Source organism: Carassius carassius, chromosome 50, assembly GCF_963082965.1.
Source record: "Carassius carassius chromosome 50, fCarCar2.1, whole genome shotgun sequence".
NCBI classification, from domain to species: Eukaryota; Metazoa; Chordata; class Actinopteri; order Cypriniformes; family Cyprinidae; genus Carassius; species Carassius carassius.
In genome coordinates, this window is record NC_081804.1 from 9,374,619 (window position 1) to 9,391,881 (window position 17,263).

Genomic DNA, 17,263 nt, shown 5'->3' on the forward strand with positions numbered 1-17,263 from the left:
CCTGAAAATGAAATCAAAGAAGCCAGAATGCTCAATCTTTATTTGATTTTTTCCTCAAAGTTAAAGGCTGAACATTGTCTTCCAAAATATGATGTAATGTAAAACGCTGTATTTTTATAGTTACAAAAATGCGGCTGTTTACAAACATTCATAGCATCTGTTTCACTCTATTAACAGTCTTAGAATTTCTAAAGATTTCAGACTGCATCGTCTAATTCAGTTTGCGGCCAACAGCATGCAACAACACAAAACAACACCAATAAACCGATCGGATTTGACGTTTGGCATAGTGGGATCTCGGCTATGATGTCCCCACAAGTATATAAACTATGAATTTGTAAAAAACACTTTCCATTTTGCTTTCAGATTGTGAAATTCTGTGCGGAACAGAGGATTGACCGCTTCGTAGATGATAGGGTTGGTGAGGGATGTCATGCAGACCAAAGACACTGTTAAAATCTCCAGCTCCTGATAAACCTCCTCCTGAAACACATTAAACATAGATTTCAAGACATCAGTCACTTTAGCTGTTGTTTGCCTACAATTAGACTTGACAATAAAAGACCGATATGACCAATGCACTTATGCACTTAAAAATAATAATAAATGAAATAAAAATACTATTCTTGTAATCAATTATCAGTATTAAGTATATATATGCAATACATAAAGACTTAAATTAAAATCTGTCTTGAGTCAACACTCAGTTTTCAGTTAAAGGCAGTTCATCACTGAATTCAGTGATGTCATCATCCAGCTGAGTTCAGTTTAGATAGTATCTGTGCGATTAAAGGGTTAACTCTTCTTCCATCAGCTACTGAAGAAGATGGTACTGTTGAATCTAGCACTTCACAAGATACTGCTGAAGAAACTTCTCCCAACATCAGAAAATGTAGAAGAAGGTGCTGAAGAGTAAAGGGCTCCTCAAGAAACTGCTTCGGAAACTTCTCCAGCATCAACCGGAGAAGCCACAGCTGCTCCGCAGGAGGAGGAGGCTGGTGCCGTCTGTATGATGCCTTCTCTCGCTCAAAGAGAACGAGGAAATGCCAAGAAGGAGAGCAAACTGGCCAAACGCTCCGGATACATCATCTTCACCTTCCTCATCTTTTGGATCCCGCTGATTGTGACAGTGGTTTTAAATCAGTTCTTTTACCGATATGACAACCTAACAGTAAGTTTCAAACAAATATTTTACTGATTTGTATCACAATTTAACATACTCTTAAAAAAAAAAATAGAAAAGGAGAAAATGCCCCATTCAACCAAATTAGAAATAGCTCTTTGACAACTTAATATACAGCGATATCCACTTAAAGGGTTAGTTCACCCGAGAATGAAAATTCGTCCATCTTCTACTCACCTTCGAAGCATTCTAGATGTATGTGTCTTTCCTCTTTCAGAATAATCCAATCGGAGTTATATTAAAAATTGTCTCTGCTCTTCCAAGCCTTTCAATGGGGTAAAGTGGGTGTTTTTTTGTCAACAGTTCAGAAGACATGAAATAAAAGTGTGCGCATCTGTAATAAAACGTCCCTCACACAGCTCCGGGGGGCTCCTGTAGCGAATCCATGCGTTTTTGTAATAAAAATATCCAGATTTCAAAAGTTATCAATCACCTTTTTTTTCTCACTTCTGCTGACTGTTGGGAACAGGACAGGATCAATCCATATCTGGTCTTCTGCTTTTTAAGAGCTCGTAGTCTTAAACATCTTTATTTTAACCCTTGTCATGTCCATGGTTCTGTCATGATTCTGCCTTCATGTCCTGATTTTCCTCTAGTCTTGAGGCAGGATCATGACAGGCCCGTGTTTTGTGTACAAGCACATGGCCTTGTCCTTGGGCCATGTGCTTGTGTTGTCTCGTTTCCTTGCCCCGCCCCCTTGTTACCCTAGTTTAGTCATTATTGATTTACCTGTGCCACCTGTTGTGTCATTATTAGTCTCCCTATTTATATTCCCTTGTGTTCTCTGTCTTGTGTGGTTCATTGCTACTGTTGATGTTGCATTGCTACACATTGTCTTACCTAGAAGAGTCGTTGTATTTTCCCGTGAGTGTTTACCTATAGTCAGAGTCCTTGTGTTAAGAGTCTTTTGTTTATTGTGTCAATCTAGTCTTGTTTAATTGTCTGTCCTTGCCCTAGCCGTGGTTTTCCCCCTCGTGGGTTTTGTTTTCCCCTTTTGCGTTCAATAAACCCTGTGTGTTGTGCATCCTGTCTGTAATTGAGTTCTTCCCTACCCTCCACATGACAGAATGAACCGCCGAACCAAGAACTCCGCAGACAGGATGTCCTCCGATCGTCAGCGACAAGCGGAGCCTCTTAGGCACTGCTGGATGTCATCCCCTACTGACAAGAAGAGGGTCACCCTCCCATACTCGTCCGAGGGTGAGTGGGTCCTGCAGAATTATGCCCGGCTATGAGAGATTTTCTCCCAGGAGGAGTCGCAGGTTTCCCCCTCGAGGTCCCCACCTTCGGCCAAGCTGCCAGTTATTCCAGAGGGTCGTATCCTGGCCTTTACCGCTCTGGGGGATCAGGTAAATCCCTCCGCGAGTCCTGAGGAACCTCCCACGCCCCTCAGTCTCCACAAGAAGCGTGGGAGGCGGTTTTCGTGGGAATCTGCCTCGGAGTCCTCGGCGTCAGAATCAGCCCTGCCTGAGACCGAACTTCCCCAACCAGTCTCAGACCCAGCTGTGACCTCTGCACCGCGGCCGAGGAGGAAGAAGGGGTCTTCCGGTCCTGCATCTCTATCGAAGCCTGAGTCCGCGATGCCTCTCCAACCCGCAGCCACGGTGAGAGCGGATCCCGAACCAGCAGCAGTGAGTGCTGATTCTGAACCGGCTGCAGAAGGAACTGTGTCAAAGTCAGCAGCCGTGAGCGCTGAGGAGAGAGCCGCGGCCGACACTGCAGCAGAAGTAGTGTTGAAGTCTGTCTTGGCTCGTCAGGAGATGCCTGTAGCCATTGCTGCCAGGACCCTGTCCGATTATTTGTCACGTCTTGTCAAGATCCTTGAGGTCCCCGCCAGCCCTGTCTTGTTCCCAGAGATCTCGAGCCAGCCGCAGTGAGCGCTGATCCCAAGCCAGCCACGGTGAGCGCTATTCCCGAGCCAGTTTCTGTCTACTCCGATGTTGTCGTGTGTCCTGAAGATGTTGTCAAGTGTCCAGAGACCACTCCCCACCCTACACCACCCAGACCTGTCCGGACCCCTCGTCGTCAGCCTTCGTCCCGTCCACCTAAGACTCCTGGAACCTAAGGCGTCTGGAAGCCTGAAGCCTTGATTTACCTGTGCCACCTGTTGTGTCATTAGTCTCCCTATTTATATTCCCTTGTGTTCACTGTCTTGTGTGGTTCATTGCTACTGTTGATGTTGCATTGCTACACATTGTCTTACCTAGAAGAGTCGTTGTATTTTCCCGTGAGTGTTTACCTATAGTCAGAATCCTTGTGTTAAGAGTCTTTTGTTTATCGTGTCAATCTAGTCTTGTTAAATTGTCTGTCCTTGCCCTAGCCGTGGTTTTCCCCCTCGTGGGTTTCGTTTTCCCCTTTTGCGTTCAATAAACCCTGTGTGTTGTGCATCCTGTCTGCAATTGAGTTCTTCCCTACCCTCCACATGACAGGTTCTCCATTTGTGTTTTGAAAGATTTTTTTTTTTTTTTTTACTTTAGGTAATTTGCTAGTTCGTATAATTGTCATCTCTAGACCGGAACAATGCCAATAACAGCACAAGGGGTGATTTTAATGAGTTCCCCGTTATTTCTGCTACTGAGCTTTTATTTATTGAAAAAAATGATTTCTAATTTTAAAAAGGCTTTATTTTGGAATACCATAATAGTCAGAACTGATCTTTGATTATGGTCATAGCGATCACATAATCTTATTTAGAGGAGATTAATTTGGGAAGGGTTTTACTCTCCCTGCAAGATGTCTAAATCTGGGATTAAGATGCCCACTTTTTACTTCCTCGGGTTACTGCTCTGCATTCAGTTTAATATCAATATCATTTTGGCATATGTGTATAATGGTTTTCATTTTGATTTATAACGTGATGGATATTATGTAAATTGATTTTCATTTTGAGATTTTCTAAAGATTACATATTAATAGTGTTAGTAGTGTTTTTAAAGAAAACCTATTGGCTATAAATGAGAATTAATTAAAAAAATCTTTTAATATTGTCTGATAACCAATGATCGGAAACCAACACTCGTGTTCACCAAGGCTGCATTTATGTTCAAAAATTATTACAATTTCAAATTAATATAACTTCTTCCTGTGATTCATGATCCTTTAGAAATCTTTCTAATATGCCAATTTGGTTTTATTTTTATCAGAGTTAAAAATTGTTGTGCTGCTTTATATATATATATATATGAAAACCTTGATACATTAATGAATAGTAAATTCAAAAGAATAACTTGTGTGGAATAAAATTACGAATGTCTTTATGCGGTCATTTTCAGTGAATTTAACATACTTGAAAGGAAAGTATTTATTTTGTAAAACTTATATAAGTAATATAAGCAGGGCATGATTCACATTGACAGACCTCAGATCAGACTGGATTAATCCTGCTTTGGCTCCTCTGGGTCGAGCACATCATTAGTCCACCAGTGTGACGAGGGATGTATCGACCACAGGACAGGATTTCCAGAGAGGACTCTCGAAACTGGACAAACATAGTTCAGAGGATGACTGGAGCGTTTCATTGCACAATGGGAGTACCATATACCATAATGTAAACAAAAATAAATACACTCTTTCAAAGAAGATTCAGACACTATAACAGACCCGTTTGTTAGTAAGGAAGTAGATGATGGGATTGTAGACGGGGCTGGTCTTGGCGAAGTACATCGGCATGGTGGCCACCAGAGGTGGGATGTAGATCTCTGGATCCAGAACTACAACCACAGAGATGGCGGTGTAAGGCAACCAACAGATGAAGAAGGCAATGATCATGGCCAGGACCATCCGGACCATGTGTTCATTGTCCTCCAGGCAGTTCTTCCCCCCTTGAAGTTCAATGCTTTTGTTGATCTGAAATCATGAGGCATCATTTGCACTGACGTAACAAACGAGTCTTTATTATTCCTCAGCACTAAGAACGAGTCGCCTACCTTTGTCATGGACACGAGGACGTTGCTGTAGCAGTACACAATGACAGCGGTGGGCAGTATGAAGCACATGATCGTGTAGAAGATGAGGTAACTGTAGTTGTTCCAGGATCTCACCTCCCAGCCTAATGAGCAGGACGTCTGGACGCCCTCCGGCCCGTACGAGCTCCAGCCCAGCAGAGGAGCGACAGCCCAGAAGAGGCAATAGAGCCAGACGAACAGCAGACCCTGGCAGCTCCTGCGGACGTTCAGCTTGAAGCCTGCCATGGGTTTGCAGACCACGTTGTACCGCTCGTATGCCAGTAACGTGAGAGTGCACAAAGACACCAGGCCTAGGAAGAAAGAGATTATTGTTTGTCTTGAAGATATATTTTATTGCTTTGACCCGCTGTGCAGCAGTTTATAAGAGTTTCAAGATTATAAAGACACAAAAAGTGTGTCCGATTCACACTGGTCACTGTATCGAAATAATATCCTTATTATATATATATATATATATATAGTAGCCTTAATTAAAAAGCCTAGTTTTAAAAAATGTATTTAAATGATATATTAATATTATATATATGCAGTATTTTAGTATTAAACATTTAGTTTTTTTAACATTGCACTTTAAAAAAATGTATACTATAATTTTTTTTTTTTTTTTTTAATTTTTCTCACATTTTAAATGTGATTTCCACATGAAAATATTATAGGCTTAATATAAAAACCATTTTTTATGTTATATACATATATAAATATAAATCTGTAATATTTTTAGCATTAAACATTTTAAATATAAATATATATATATATTATATATATATATATATATATATATGGTTTAAATACTATTTATTCTTCGGATACATTTATTCTATTAAATGGGTCATTTTACATATGAAAATATAACAGCCTCAATATAAAAGCTAATTATTTAATGTTATATTTACCGTAAAATATATAATTTTAGTAACTATTTAATATTTTTAATTATATTTAGAAAAATTATATTTATAGTTCTATTTACTATAAGATTTACATATTTAATGTTTATTTAATTTGAAATAAAATCTAAATATTTAATATTAACATTATTCAGACATTTTTAATGGTTCTTTTTTACACACACACACGCCACTATACTTCGTCCTTCGAATGGGAATCAACATATTTGGGGACACATCCTATCACATAAACAAATAGAATAACCATGATTCCTTTAGCTCTGTACTCACCAAAATAGTTCACAGCAAAACCTTGAAAAACACAGAATGCATCCCCTAAAAAGAAAGATCCTTGGTAATTTGTGATGGTGACGATGGCAGAGCCACAGGTGGCGATCATAAGATCTGACACAGCCAGACTGAGAATGATGACGTTCATGGCATTCAGAAAATGCAGGTTCTTAAGCATCACAGCGATCACCAACAAGTTATTAAACACAGAAAATAGTGTGTTTATAAACATGAGGTATGAGAGTATGCTGTAGCCCACACGTGGAAATATAGTAGGTTGCACCGTCATGGCCGTATCTGTTGTAGTGATGATCTGCATGGTAGAAGATGAAGTCTGGACAGCAGTGTTTTGTTCAGAGCTGATTTTTTTTCTTTATACCAGCAAACAGAAGCATCTGGTCACCATATCCAATTGTTAAAGGCCATTTGTCAAATTACTCTTTGCCGGCTAATTAATAATCTTATTAATCAAAGCAGCCTGCAGGGATTTTGTTGTAAGATTATTATATATGGCTAATACACTTTGAAAAAACATTACAAATACAAAACCATTATCAATTTGATTAACTTTATAATAAATATCCCAAATAAAATACACTTTAAATAAGTTATAGCCAAATAAATTACAAAGGCAAAAAATAGTCACAAAAGTCCTTCCTTCAGTGTGAAAAAAGGAAAAGAAAAGCTAAGCAGACAAAAAAAACTAGTGTTCTCAATTTCAACAAAGAAAAATCCAGCCAATACTGGCGCCTTCAAAACACGATGCAAATGTTCATACAAAACCAAGTTCAGTATACTGAAACAGTAAAAAAAAAAAAAAAAAAAAAAAAAAACTATTTTTACAATGTAGGCAGAAATGCTGACATGGTAGTACAATACGCTCCTTAACTTTAAGAGTCACACAAACTCTCATTGTACAGCAACAATATATGTTCAGCATAATGATGATTTCTAAACGGTTACACAATGTCGATATTCAACAAAACATACAACAGGGACCAAAAATTTGAAACCACAATGAAAAAGTTGAGATTCAAAATCAAATTTAAACCGAATTCCCATTTTCAGTTTTACTGTATATGTGACCCTCGTCCACAAAACTTAAGTGTCTTAAGTGTTAAGTGTCAATTTTTCGAAATTGTGATTGATGCATCAACTGATATCTGAATTAAAAAGCTTTCCATTGATGTATTATTTGTTACGATCTGACAATATTTGGCCGAGATACAACTATTTGAATATCTGGAATCTGAGGGTGCAAAAAAAAAAATCTAAATATTGAGTAAATCGCCTTTGAATGGTCCAAATAAATTCTTAGCAATGCATAATACTAATCAAAAATTAAGTTTATATACATTTACGGTAGGAAATTTACAAAATATCTTCATGGAAGATGATCTTTACTTAATATTCTAATGATCTTTGGCATAAAAGAAAAATCGATAATTTTGACCCGTACAATATATATATATATTTTGGCTATTGCTACAAATATACCCCAGTGACTTAAGACTGGTTTTGTGGTCCAGGGTCACATATGCAATAAAAAGAAAATGATAAATAATAATTTAAAAGATTGGTTTAGTAAGATTTATTTTAGATTTCTAGAAATATATTATGCTCACCAAAGCTGCATTTATTTGATCAAAAATACAGTAAAGCAGTCTTATTATAATATTTTAAAGAACTGTTAAAATGTAATTTATTCCAGTGATGCAAAGCTGAATTTTCAGCATCATTACTCCAGTCTTCAGTGTCACATGATCCTTCAGAAATCATTCTGATTTGCTGCTCAAGAGACATTTCTTATCAGTGTTGAAAACAATTATGATGCTTATATTTTTCTGCAAATGGTGACACGTTTTGTAGGATTCTTTGATTAACAAAAAGGTAAAAAGAACAGCATTTATATGAAATCTTTTGCGACATTATAAATGCCTTTACTGTTACTTTTGATCAATTTAAGGCATCCTTGTGGATTAAAATAATTTAATTTAAAAAAATTTAAATAAAGAATAAAAATAAACCATGAATCTGACTGACCCCAAACTTCTGAACGTAAGTGTAGATCTTTTTCACTAGCAGTCTCAAACTTTTGAAGCCACTTTATATATATATATATATATATATATATATATATATATATATATATATATATATATATTTATATTTAGCAATATTTGATAATATATATATATATATATTTATATATATTATCATCAAATATTGCTAAACACAGTATGAAAGGCTTTTTAAAACATTAAACATTGAAACTGTTTTTATGATCATTTCAAAATGAATATAGTGTCCATCTGCCTTCCTGAGAGTTTCCTTTTTGATTCAAAAAAATCTGTCTGCAACCAGCTTTAGCTCAAAATCAGCTTGATTTTTAACCCTTCCGTATGTACATTCACTTTCTCTCCCTTAGTCTATCAATAAGCATAATGGAGAGTTTTATGAAGGCCAATGAGGAAAGAAAGGCTACAAACTACAAAAATAAAATCTTCCTTACACTGCGAGGCACATTAAAACACCATAAAGTTTCTTAACTACTCTCTTGTCCATGTAGTGTTTTACACGGTATAAAAAAGAAGGTATCCACAGATTGCATGTACCACAGCACAGATCTACGCAGATCTAAGTTATATGAAGTGACTCACCCAAACGTGTCTTTAAACTAGAGTGAATCTGATTAAAGTGATGTAACATGTAACTGCAGCTGCTCTGTGGTACAGCATGCGTCTTGTACAGTCTCTCTATTCGGATCCTGTGGTTGTCCTGTGGCTCTGGAAGGGGATGTTCATGGCTCTGGTGCTGGTCTGCTCGGGCCAGATGGGAGACTCGTGCTGCAGGGGTGTGCGTCTGGGGTAGAAGGTGTGCTGGAGGTCGTAGTTCAGCAGACAGCTGAGGGATGCCATGTAGATGTCGGCGAAGCGGGAAAGACGGCGCGAGAAGTAGGTCGGGTTGTGGTATGTGCGGAAAAGACTCCCGAACTGGGTGTTGAAGATGTCTTTGGTCCGTAACCTGTTAACAACAATTTGTTTTTAAGAATTGGATACAAAAAAGTAACACTTTTTGGATAGGGTTGTAACGGGTTATACGAGTTCAGTACAACAGGAAATTATTTTTTATTATTAATTTCAAACAGACAACAGCTGTTTTTGATTATGGTCTACTGTATACAGTGGTTAGAAGAAAATTATTTTTGATTGATTTTAAATGCCATGTTCCTCTATAATGAACCTAAATGTTTGTCTGTCAGAGTTATAGTTAACTAAAACTTTTTCTTTCTTTTTTTTTATATACCAAACTGGACATACTAAAATAACTAAAGCTAAAACTGAAAGAAAAAGGAATAAAAACTAATAGTATCTCAATTACATTAAAATAACTGGTCTGTGTGTAGACAAAAAATATTAAGATTAAAAAGATAGATAAGTAATCTTAAAGGGATCGTTCACCCAAAAATTTAAATGTTATGTTTATCTGCTTACTCCCAGGGCATCAAAGATGTAAGTGACTTTGTTTCTTCAGTAGAACACAAACGGAGATTTTTAGCTCAAACCGTTGCAATCTATCAGTCTTATATTGTAATAAGTTGATGGGAATCATGGCTAAAACATACAATAAGAAAACAAACAAACAAACAAAATCAAATGAAAGATAAAAAATGAGCTAAAAAGCAATATAAATACCATTCATTTTCTTGCACAGACCGATAGTTTTGTGTCTTTACTATTGTATTGCCACGAGCCGCAGGATTTATTTTGGTTTTGATTGTGTTTTTTTTTTATTGTATGTTTTAGCCTTGATTCCCATCCACTTACATTATAAGACTGACAGACTGCAATGGTTTGAGTTAAAAATCTTTGTTTGTGTTCTACTAAAGAAACAATGTCACCAACATTTTGGATGCCCTGGGATTAAGCAGATAAACATAACATTTTAATTTTTGGATGAACTGTCCCTTTAATAAAAAACTATTAAGGATACTTACCTCATCTCCTCCCTTTCATTGATCCACTGCTGAATGACTGTTTGTGATGCAGGGTCCTGGTGCACCTGCAACATAAAGACAAATACAGCTTTATAACTAGCCCAAAACTAATCCAAAATAATTAGTTCAAGTCAAAATCCCTTTAAGACAAGTCATGTCACTCGTGGACATCTTTGAAACGCCTCTCGGGCATCCAAGTGCAGCTCCTTCTCTTTGAATGGTGAAACATCAAATTCTCCAAAATTGTTCACTAAGCTTATGATTAAATGTCATATTTGAAATCACAGAAGAAATCTGACAACAACTGTGTCATAAATGTTGTTTCCTTCCCACAAATAGTGTTATAAAAAGCTTATTTTTAAAGGCTACGATCAGCAGTCCTGAGCATACATGTCAAAACCCCTACTGTTTCTAATACAACCGGGACGCTTCTAAAGGCAGCTGCAGTGACGGCTGACTTTACTGATTAGCGATTGGCTCTTTCATTCAAAAGGCGGGGCTTACTGTGATTGAGCAGCCATACTGCATATTGCATATTTCCCCATTCAAAACTATACAAGTGACATGTCTTGGGTATTCTATAGTCTTTGTTCAAGTTTCACTCTGAAGCACATCAGATTGCGAAGTAAATTGGGTTGTGGTGTTATGTGATTTAGAGCGCCCCCTGGCGGTCTGACCTGCATTTGTTCCAGCAGTGCGGTCAGGGCCTGCTGCAAGGTCAGGGTGTGGACATACTCCTCAGTATTCATGATTTTGATCTCTTTACGCAGCTCAGGAATGATAGCTCCTGTTCTCCAACCGTGTTTCAGGGTCAAATCCTACATGCATCATGACATCATTTTCATTACATCACACTTTGCATAGTCAAAAAAGCCAAATTACTGCCTTTGATATCAGTACAGGGCATGTTGAGACATGTTTACAGAACTATTGCCAATACCCTGCATACCCAAGAAACCAAAATGACAAATAAAGCAAAAAAACGTTTGATTAAAACTAAAAGGAAAAATAATTTATAACACATAGTTCAATGTGATTAAAAATGGATTATTTTACCTAATGTCACGAGTGTACCAAAAATCAGTATGTTTGTGTACATGCAGAAAACAACAGAATATGATCCTTACGGCAAGATCGCTGTAAATGTGATCTCCAAAGTACAAAACCTTTGAGCCCCTCCAGCCCGTAAGCCGCAAAAACTCATACAGGTTTCCCTGGCAATAGATAAAGTGAACAGATCAGATTCCGACATCTTTACTGAACAGAAACCATTCGCAGCTGAACACCGGGAATTAAATATTACCTGTTTATAGATCTGTCCTTTCTCAAGGTGGTGGATTCTGTCCCATAGCAACACGCCTTTATCAGTAACTCGTCTGAATGGTCTTTAGAAACCAGAAAAACACACACATACTCATACTTTCTGGATTCAAGAAAGGTTGGCATACTTAAATACCTTCTCAAAGGTCATTCAACATGATTTAAATAAAGGAATCTGTTAGGGAGGCTGTAATTATGTCAGAATGACTTTGATTTAGGAGGGATTCAGCGCTGCCAGGTTTAACCAGCGCTTTCTCTTGGTTTTTGGAACTTACTTCCTCCTGTCATTGAAAAAGCCTGGCTTGTCGGCCTGCACTATCACAACATCAAACAGGTCCCGCCAGTCTTTACCAACTATGTAGTTCATCCCTCGATCTCTACAATAAAGACATTTTATTTGAAAAGAGCATTTCATACGAGCAGTTAATAAGAATGGATTTGTAAAAATTCTAAGTAAGGTGTGCATATTTATTATGTGCATTGATGATTATTTTGACTTTCAATTTAGTATCTTGTTTGCACTTACACAAAATCAAAAGGACTGTTTGTAATCAAAAACATCTTCTTCCCGTTCTTAGACAGCTTCCGTAAAACAGCATGCGTCTGTTCACCGTAACAGATGTACTTCTCTGCAGAAAGGAAAGGTGTGATTTTCACTGATAATTACAAAAGAGGGGGAGTGAGAGGTACACATATAACGTCATATTAAATACTATGAAAATAACAATAATAATAATAATAATTGCTATTGTTAATTAATAGATTAATAGATTAAATATAAATTTCATTATTTTACATAAACATATTACATTTTATAGTACACATTTATCATTAATATTATTTAATACTATTTATATTTATAATATAAAAATCATAATTATTATGAATAATAAAATTGATTTAGCATAAATGCAATTATTATTAGAAGTATAATTATTATTATTACTGCAAACCTTTTAAAATGGTATGTTACCATAAAAATAATTATCATTTATTAATCATGATAACAAAAACAATTATTATTATTATTATTATTATTAAGCAATTATATATATATATATATATATATATATATATATATATATATATATATATATATATATATATATATATATATATATATATATATATATATATTATTGATTATTTTATAGGTTATTATTATTATAGATATATATTTATTATTTATCAATTGTTTATGATAATAATACTAATATATAATTAAATTGATTCAATATAAATGCAAATAAAATACAATTATTTGATTACTGAATTTCTATATAATGCTTTATATTGTGTATTACAGTATACTATTATTATTATATTTAATTTTTGCATATTAATATATTATTAATTTTTATACAGTATTTTACAACAAATTTATTTTCATTATTATACAATTCCCATGACTATGTCATGGTATAACTTTGATTTGTTCAGATCTCTCAAGCTTTAATGGGGTCTGCTTGCAGGTCCATGTAAGAACTCTGAATATTACCGATATCAGCCTCTACCGCTCGGTACATAATCCCTCTGACATGGACATCTCCTATGGCCTCCTGGGAATAGAGAAACAGACCAGATGCAGAATATCAAAGCCAGTGTAACATCATTGATCTGCATTAAAACAACACACAAAGCCCTGACTCACTACCAGACACCTCCTCAGTCATTTCATCTGGACAGTCACATGTCCTTTGAGACTTGCTAATTCATCATGATGGACATGACTAAATGTAAGAGCAACGGTGTGTGTCTTTTAGTAATTACACTGATCTTCAGACCCAATAAAAAACATTTGACCATCTGTAACCCTGCTTCTCTCCAGGTACGTAGCACAGATGCCCCATCCAAACAGTTCCTCTAAAATTAGACTGTTCCTTTCCATGTAGAAACTGATATTGGTGAAGGAAATCTTGATTTTTGAAACATAAGGTAACGCTTGGATGAACAACTGTACCTTGACGTCTTTATAAAGATGAACAGGCTCATAGTCGATGTTGTGCTTCATGAAGTAGTCATTAACGCATGATAGCAGCGTCATTTCTGGCAGGGAGAAGATATCCATGAACTGCTTCATGGTGTGACCATGAGAGCTCTATATGGACAGATTGAAAAAGTTGTTTTAAAGGGTGTTCATGGCGAAATCCAGTCATTTCAACAGGAACACATGCAATTGTGAATTTCACATTAAGGCAGATGATTTCTCAGAGCAGATTTCTTAATGCATTCAAGTTAGTCATGTGACTTATCTCCATTGACCAACAGAAAGCTGCTCGATTTGAAAGGGACTTCTGCGTGAGCTGTGCTTCTTACATCGCTACACTATTTTTCATGCTAAATGTTGTCAAAATTTTGCTAATGTGACCACATTTTTAGGATCTGACAAAACTCTTGACAAGCAAAAGACTTCAAGCTTCCAGACCTTGCCATAGAAGTCACTCATGATCTCGAGGGGTACATGGGAGCCCTCGTACATCGCAATGACCTCCTTTTCTGGCACAGGATTAAGACCCCTATAGAAACATTCAAATGACGATTATAAGACAACCTATCCTGATGTTAATAATAATGCATACAATAGTAAAAACATTATTGTAGATTATCTGTTGCACTCTACCTGTACACCGTACCCAGCTGGATATAATGAAAGGCATCAATCTTCATCAGTAAGGCCTAGTAAGCAGAAGAGATGGACAGGTTAGCCATAACATTTAAAAATGCATCTACAGTAGATCAGGACTGGACACTTACCTTCTGTACATCATAGTGCAGACCACGAATCACAAAATTCGGCATATAATCATATGCCTTCAGTCCTTCTGGATACTGTTAAGAGGACAAAAAGAGACAAGATATTCAGACAACATTCATTTGCTGAAACTTAAAATATACTGGTTTGAAGGGTGTAATTTCAGAATTCTTACAAAATAGTATATATACATATAGTAAATGAGGTCTTGGGTCACTCACCCTGTGCTCATCGATGAGGATGTCTCGGGCGATGTTGAATATGAGTGTGTGAAGGTGGCTGGAGTAGAATGCAAGTGTGTAATCATAGTCAAAGCCATAGATCTCAATGTCCTGCAGACTCATCTGATTATTAGCAAAGATGGTGTCTGGGTTCACAAAGTTGCTTGATATGACAGGAATTAAATCTGTGGGGCAAAAACATTTGTGTGTTAAATAATTGACCCTTTAAGTTCACATTTTAATAATTTCTAATAAATTAATTTTAGAGTCCGAGCAGCTCTCTCTTTATAAAATTGTAAATTATGCAGGTACACAAATGTATTACAAACAATAATAGATGTGAATAAAAAAATGTGTTCTCAAATACATAAATGTATTATATTCATACAACAGCCTGATGTCCAATCACAACGTAGAGTAACCAACATATTACTTTAATAACTAAAATCTTGCAGACTATATAGTATAATAAAGCATACTGTAGGTTAATACCAAGACAAAAAATATTTAAACAATTATTAATGCATGGTCAATATAAAACAAGCAAAATTCTTGCCCTTTGACTGATGTCCAGCGTCTTGAGAGGATTTCTATAACATGAATCTGACCTAACCTTGCGTTTGCTGTTTGGTTTCATTGTAGACAGACCAGAGCCAGCTGGTTTTATCCTCACTGGAGCTGGAGCACATGTTCCCTGCTGTCAACTGCCCCGCAGGAACCCGTCTCCGGGACACGAGAGCAGATTTCGGTCCCCGGGAGCTCGAGATCCACGGAGTGCTTGTGTTGATCGTCCATATTCCGCTTCTAGTGTGCAAATACTTAAAGTGCGCGATCAGTCTCTTAAAACTCTCCTTATTTCTAAGCAGGTTTGAAAGCAGCAAGGACAAGGTCGACATATTCACTCGCACTAGAGCTGCTGCCTTCCATTTGACAGACGAGTGCGTTCAAATATTATACACATGCTTACTTCCGTTTGCACGTTGACAGGGATTTTCATAATAAAAGTCCAGAGTAACAAAAATAACAACTATAAAAAATCAAGACATTAAAACCCAGAGAACAGTTAAACCCCCCCCCCCCCCCCCCCCCCCAATTAAGTAATAAAAGATCTGGTTAGAGAAACTACGAATAAAGCTATAATAAGCAAAAACTGAAAGTTTATTCGAGTGTTGAGTTACAAAGTATTTTAGATGACAAATGAAGATACATTACATGTTTGTATAAATAGATTTATTCGCAGAATAAAATACATTTTGTATCATCAGTTAGGCTTTGCATGTTAGTTAAGAAAAACAAATCAAGTCTGTCTGTCTTTCTTTCAAGCTTCTTTTCTGTTTGCAGTTCTCCAGGCTTTGGTGGGACGTCTGGAATGGTCTATAATGTAAGAATAATAATAATAATAGTAAACCTTGTTTATACTGTACTTAATGTTTACTGTCAACAAGACTGTAAATGTGCATTTTGAAAGCAAATTGGTTACATTTACTTATTAAGAACAATTCATGTAATTCAATGGATCTATCAATAAATAAATAAAATAAATCTCTACAGTTAAATTACATAAATAAAATGGGTTGAAAATTGCAATTCACATATAAAGATAAATATCTAGGTTGCACAAACAACTAAACAAATTAAAAAAAAAAAAGCACAAAATCTGATTTGGAAACTTACTAAATCAGGATGGTAATACTGATGGCCAACCTGTGCTCCAGCAAACATTGACAACACACTGGCTGCAAACATCCTTAAATATCTTGGCCACGATACACCTGCCGTCATCCGTAAAACCCAGCTGGCAGACAAATGTTCTGACAATTAGATTAAAATCATTTTTACCTAAACAAAGAAAAAAGTTAGAATTGCCCTTCTCACTGTTCTATTAATACTTAAATAGAAAGGAAATAATGTTGGCTTATGTTAACAAACCATTAAATTATTTAATGACTATTATAAATAACAACAGCAAATATTATTAGATCATTTATAAAATTATATCAAAACGACAACAATAACAACACAAAGTAATTTTTATTTTCATGTTTAAAACAGTACAGCTAATCTAAATATACAGTTTCATATAGGTCAATCAAAACCTATTTAAATGTAACTAAAAAATAAATAATAAATACTTTTAAGCATTTCATGTGACATAGATAAGCTTTATAAGTCAGTTTAATCACTTTTTGTTATTATGGCTAGCTATCTTAAACATAGCGGCAAATTAAGCATATGTGCTACTAATAAAAACAGTATTATAATTCCCACATCAAGCAGGATCAAATCTGGAGAGGCATATACTAACCTTGTTATGTTATAATCTAAATAAAACCAGGTACAACCTTTTCCATCCTCACAGTGCGTCTAACTGGGACGTTTCTGCAACTTATTAAACATCTGGTTTGCACCCCTTCCAAAGACTCCAGCAATAGGAAAGAAAAGGGGAAGGCCTCTAAAAGGTGAAGGAAAGGAAAAGACCGAAGCTGAAGAGTCTGCCAAGAAAGCGAAGAGGACATTAGATCGGTTCAACGGGATGTCAGTGGAGGAAGTCATGGCTAGAAAACTGCCAGACGTCATCACACATAATCTTGACATGCTGATCGTAAGATTCTGTTTTGTATACTTTTTTTCATTTATATATGAATAA

At 36.1% G+C, this 17,263-nt stretch overlaps 2 protein-coding genes across 2 annotated transcripts; both read right to left on the reverse strand.

The window, feature by feature from the left end:
• Window positions 1-26: 26 nt before the first annotated feature.
• On the reverse strand, window positions 27-7,372 carry LOC132133275 (parapinopsin-like). Its single transcript, XM_059546081.1, has 5 exons — window positions 6,327-7,372; window positions 5,110-5,438; window positions 4,784-5,029; window positions 4,542-4,661; window positions 27-483 (listed from the first exon to the last, which is right to left on the reverse strand). The coding sequence occupies exons 1-4, from the start codon at window positions 6,643-6,645 to the stop codon at window positions 4,548-4,550; spliced, it is 1,008 nt and encodes a 335-aa protein (XP_059402064.1). The 5' UTR covers window positions 6,646-7,372; the 3' UTR covers window positions 27-483; window positions 4,542-4,547.
• A 1,172-nt stretch (window positions 7,373-8,544) lies between these two features.
• LOC132133576 (5'-nucleotidase domain-containing protein 3-like) lies at window positions 8,545-15,676 on the reverse strand. The gene is made up of 14 exons (XM_059546461.1): window positions 15,230-15,676; window positions 14,617-14,801; window positions 14,398-14,472; window positions 14,264-14,319; window positions 14,069-14,159; window positions 13,604-13,741; window positions 13,142-13,202; window positions 12,170-12,272; window positions 11,919-12,020; window positions 11,627-11,708; window positions 11,451-11,537; window positions 11,001-11,141; window positions 10,324-10,388; window positions 8,545-9,350 (listed from the first exon to the last, which is right to left on the reverse strand). Exons 1-14 carry the CDS (start codon window positions 15,510-15,512, stop codon window positions 9,083-9,085), a joined length of 1,737 nt encoding a protein of 578 aa, XP_059402444.1. The 5' UTR covers window positions 15,513-15,676; the 3' UTR covers window positions 8,545-9,082.
• Between the last annotated feature and the right edge of the window lie 1,587 nt (window positions 15,677-17,263).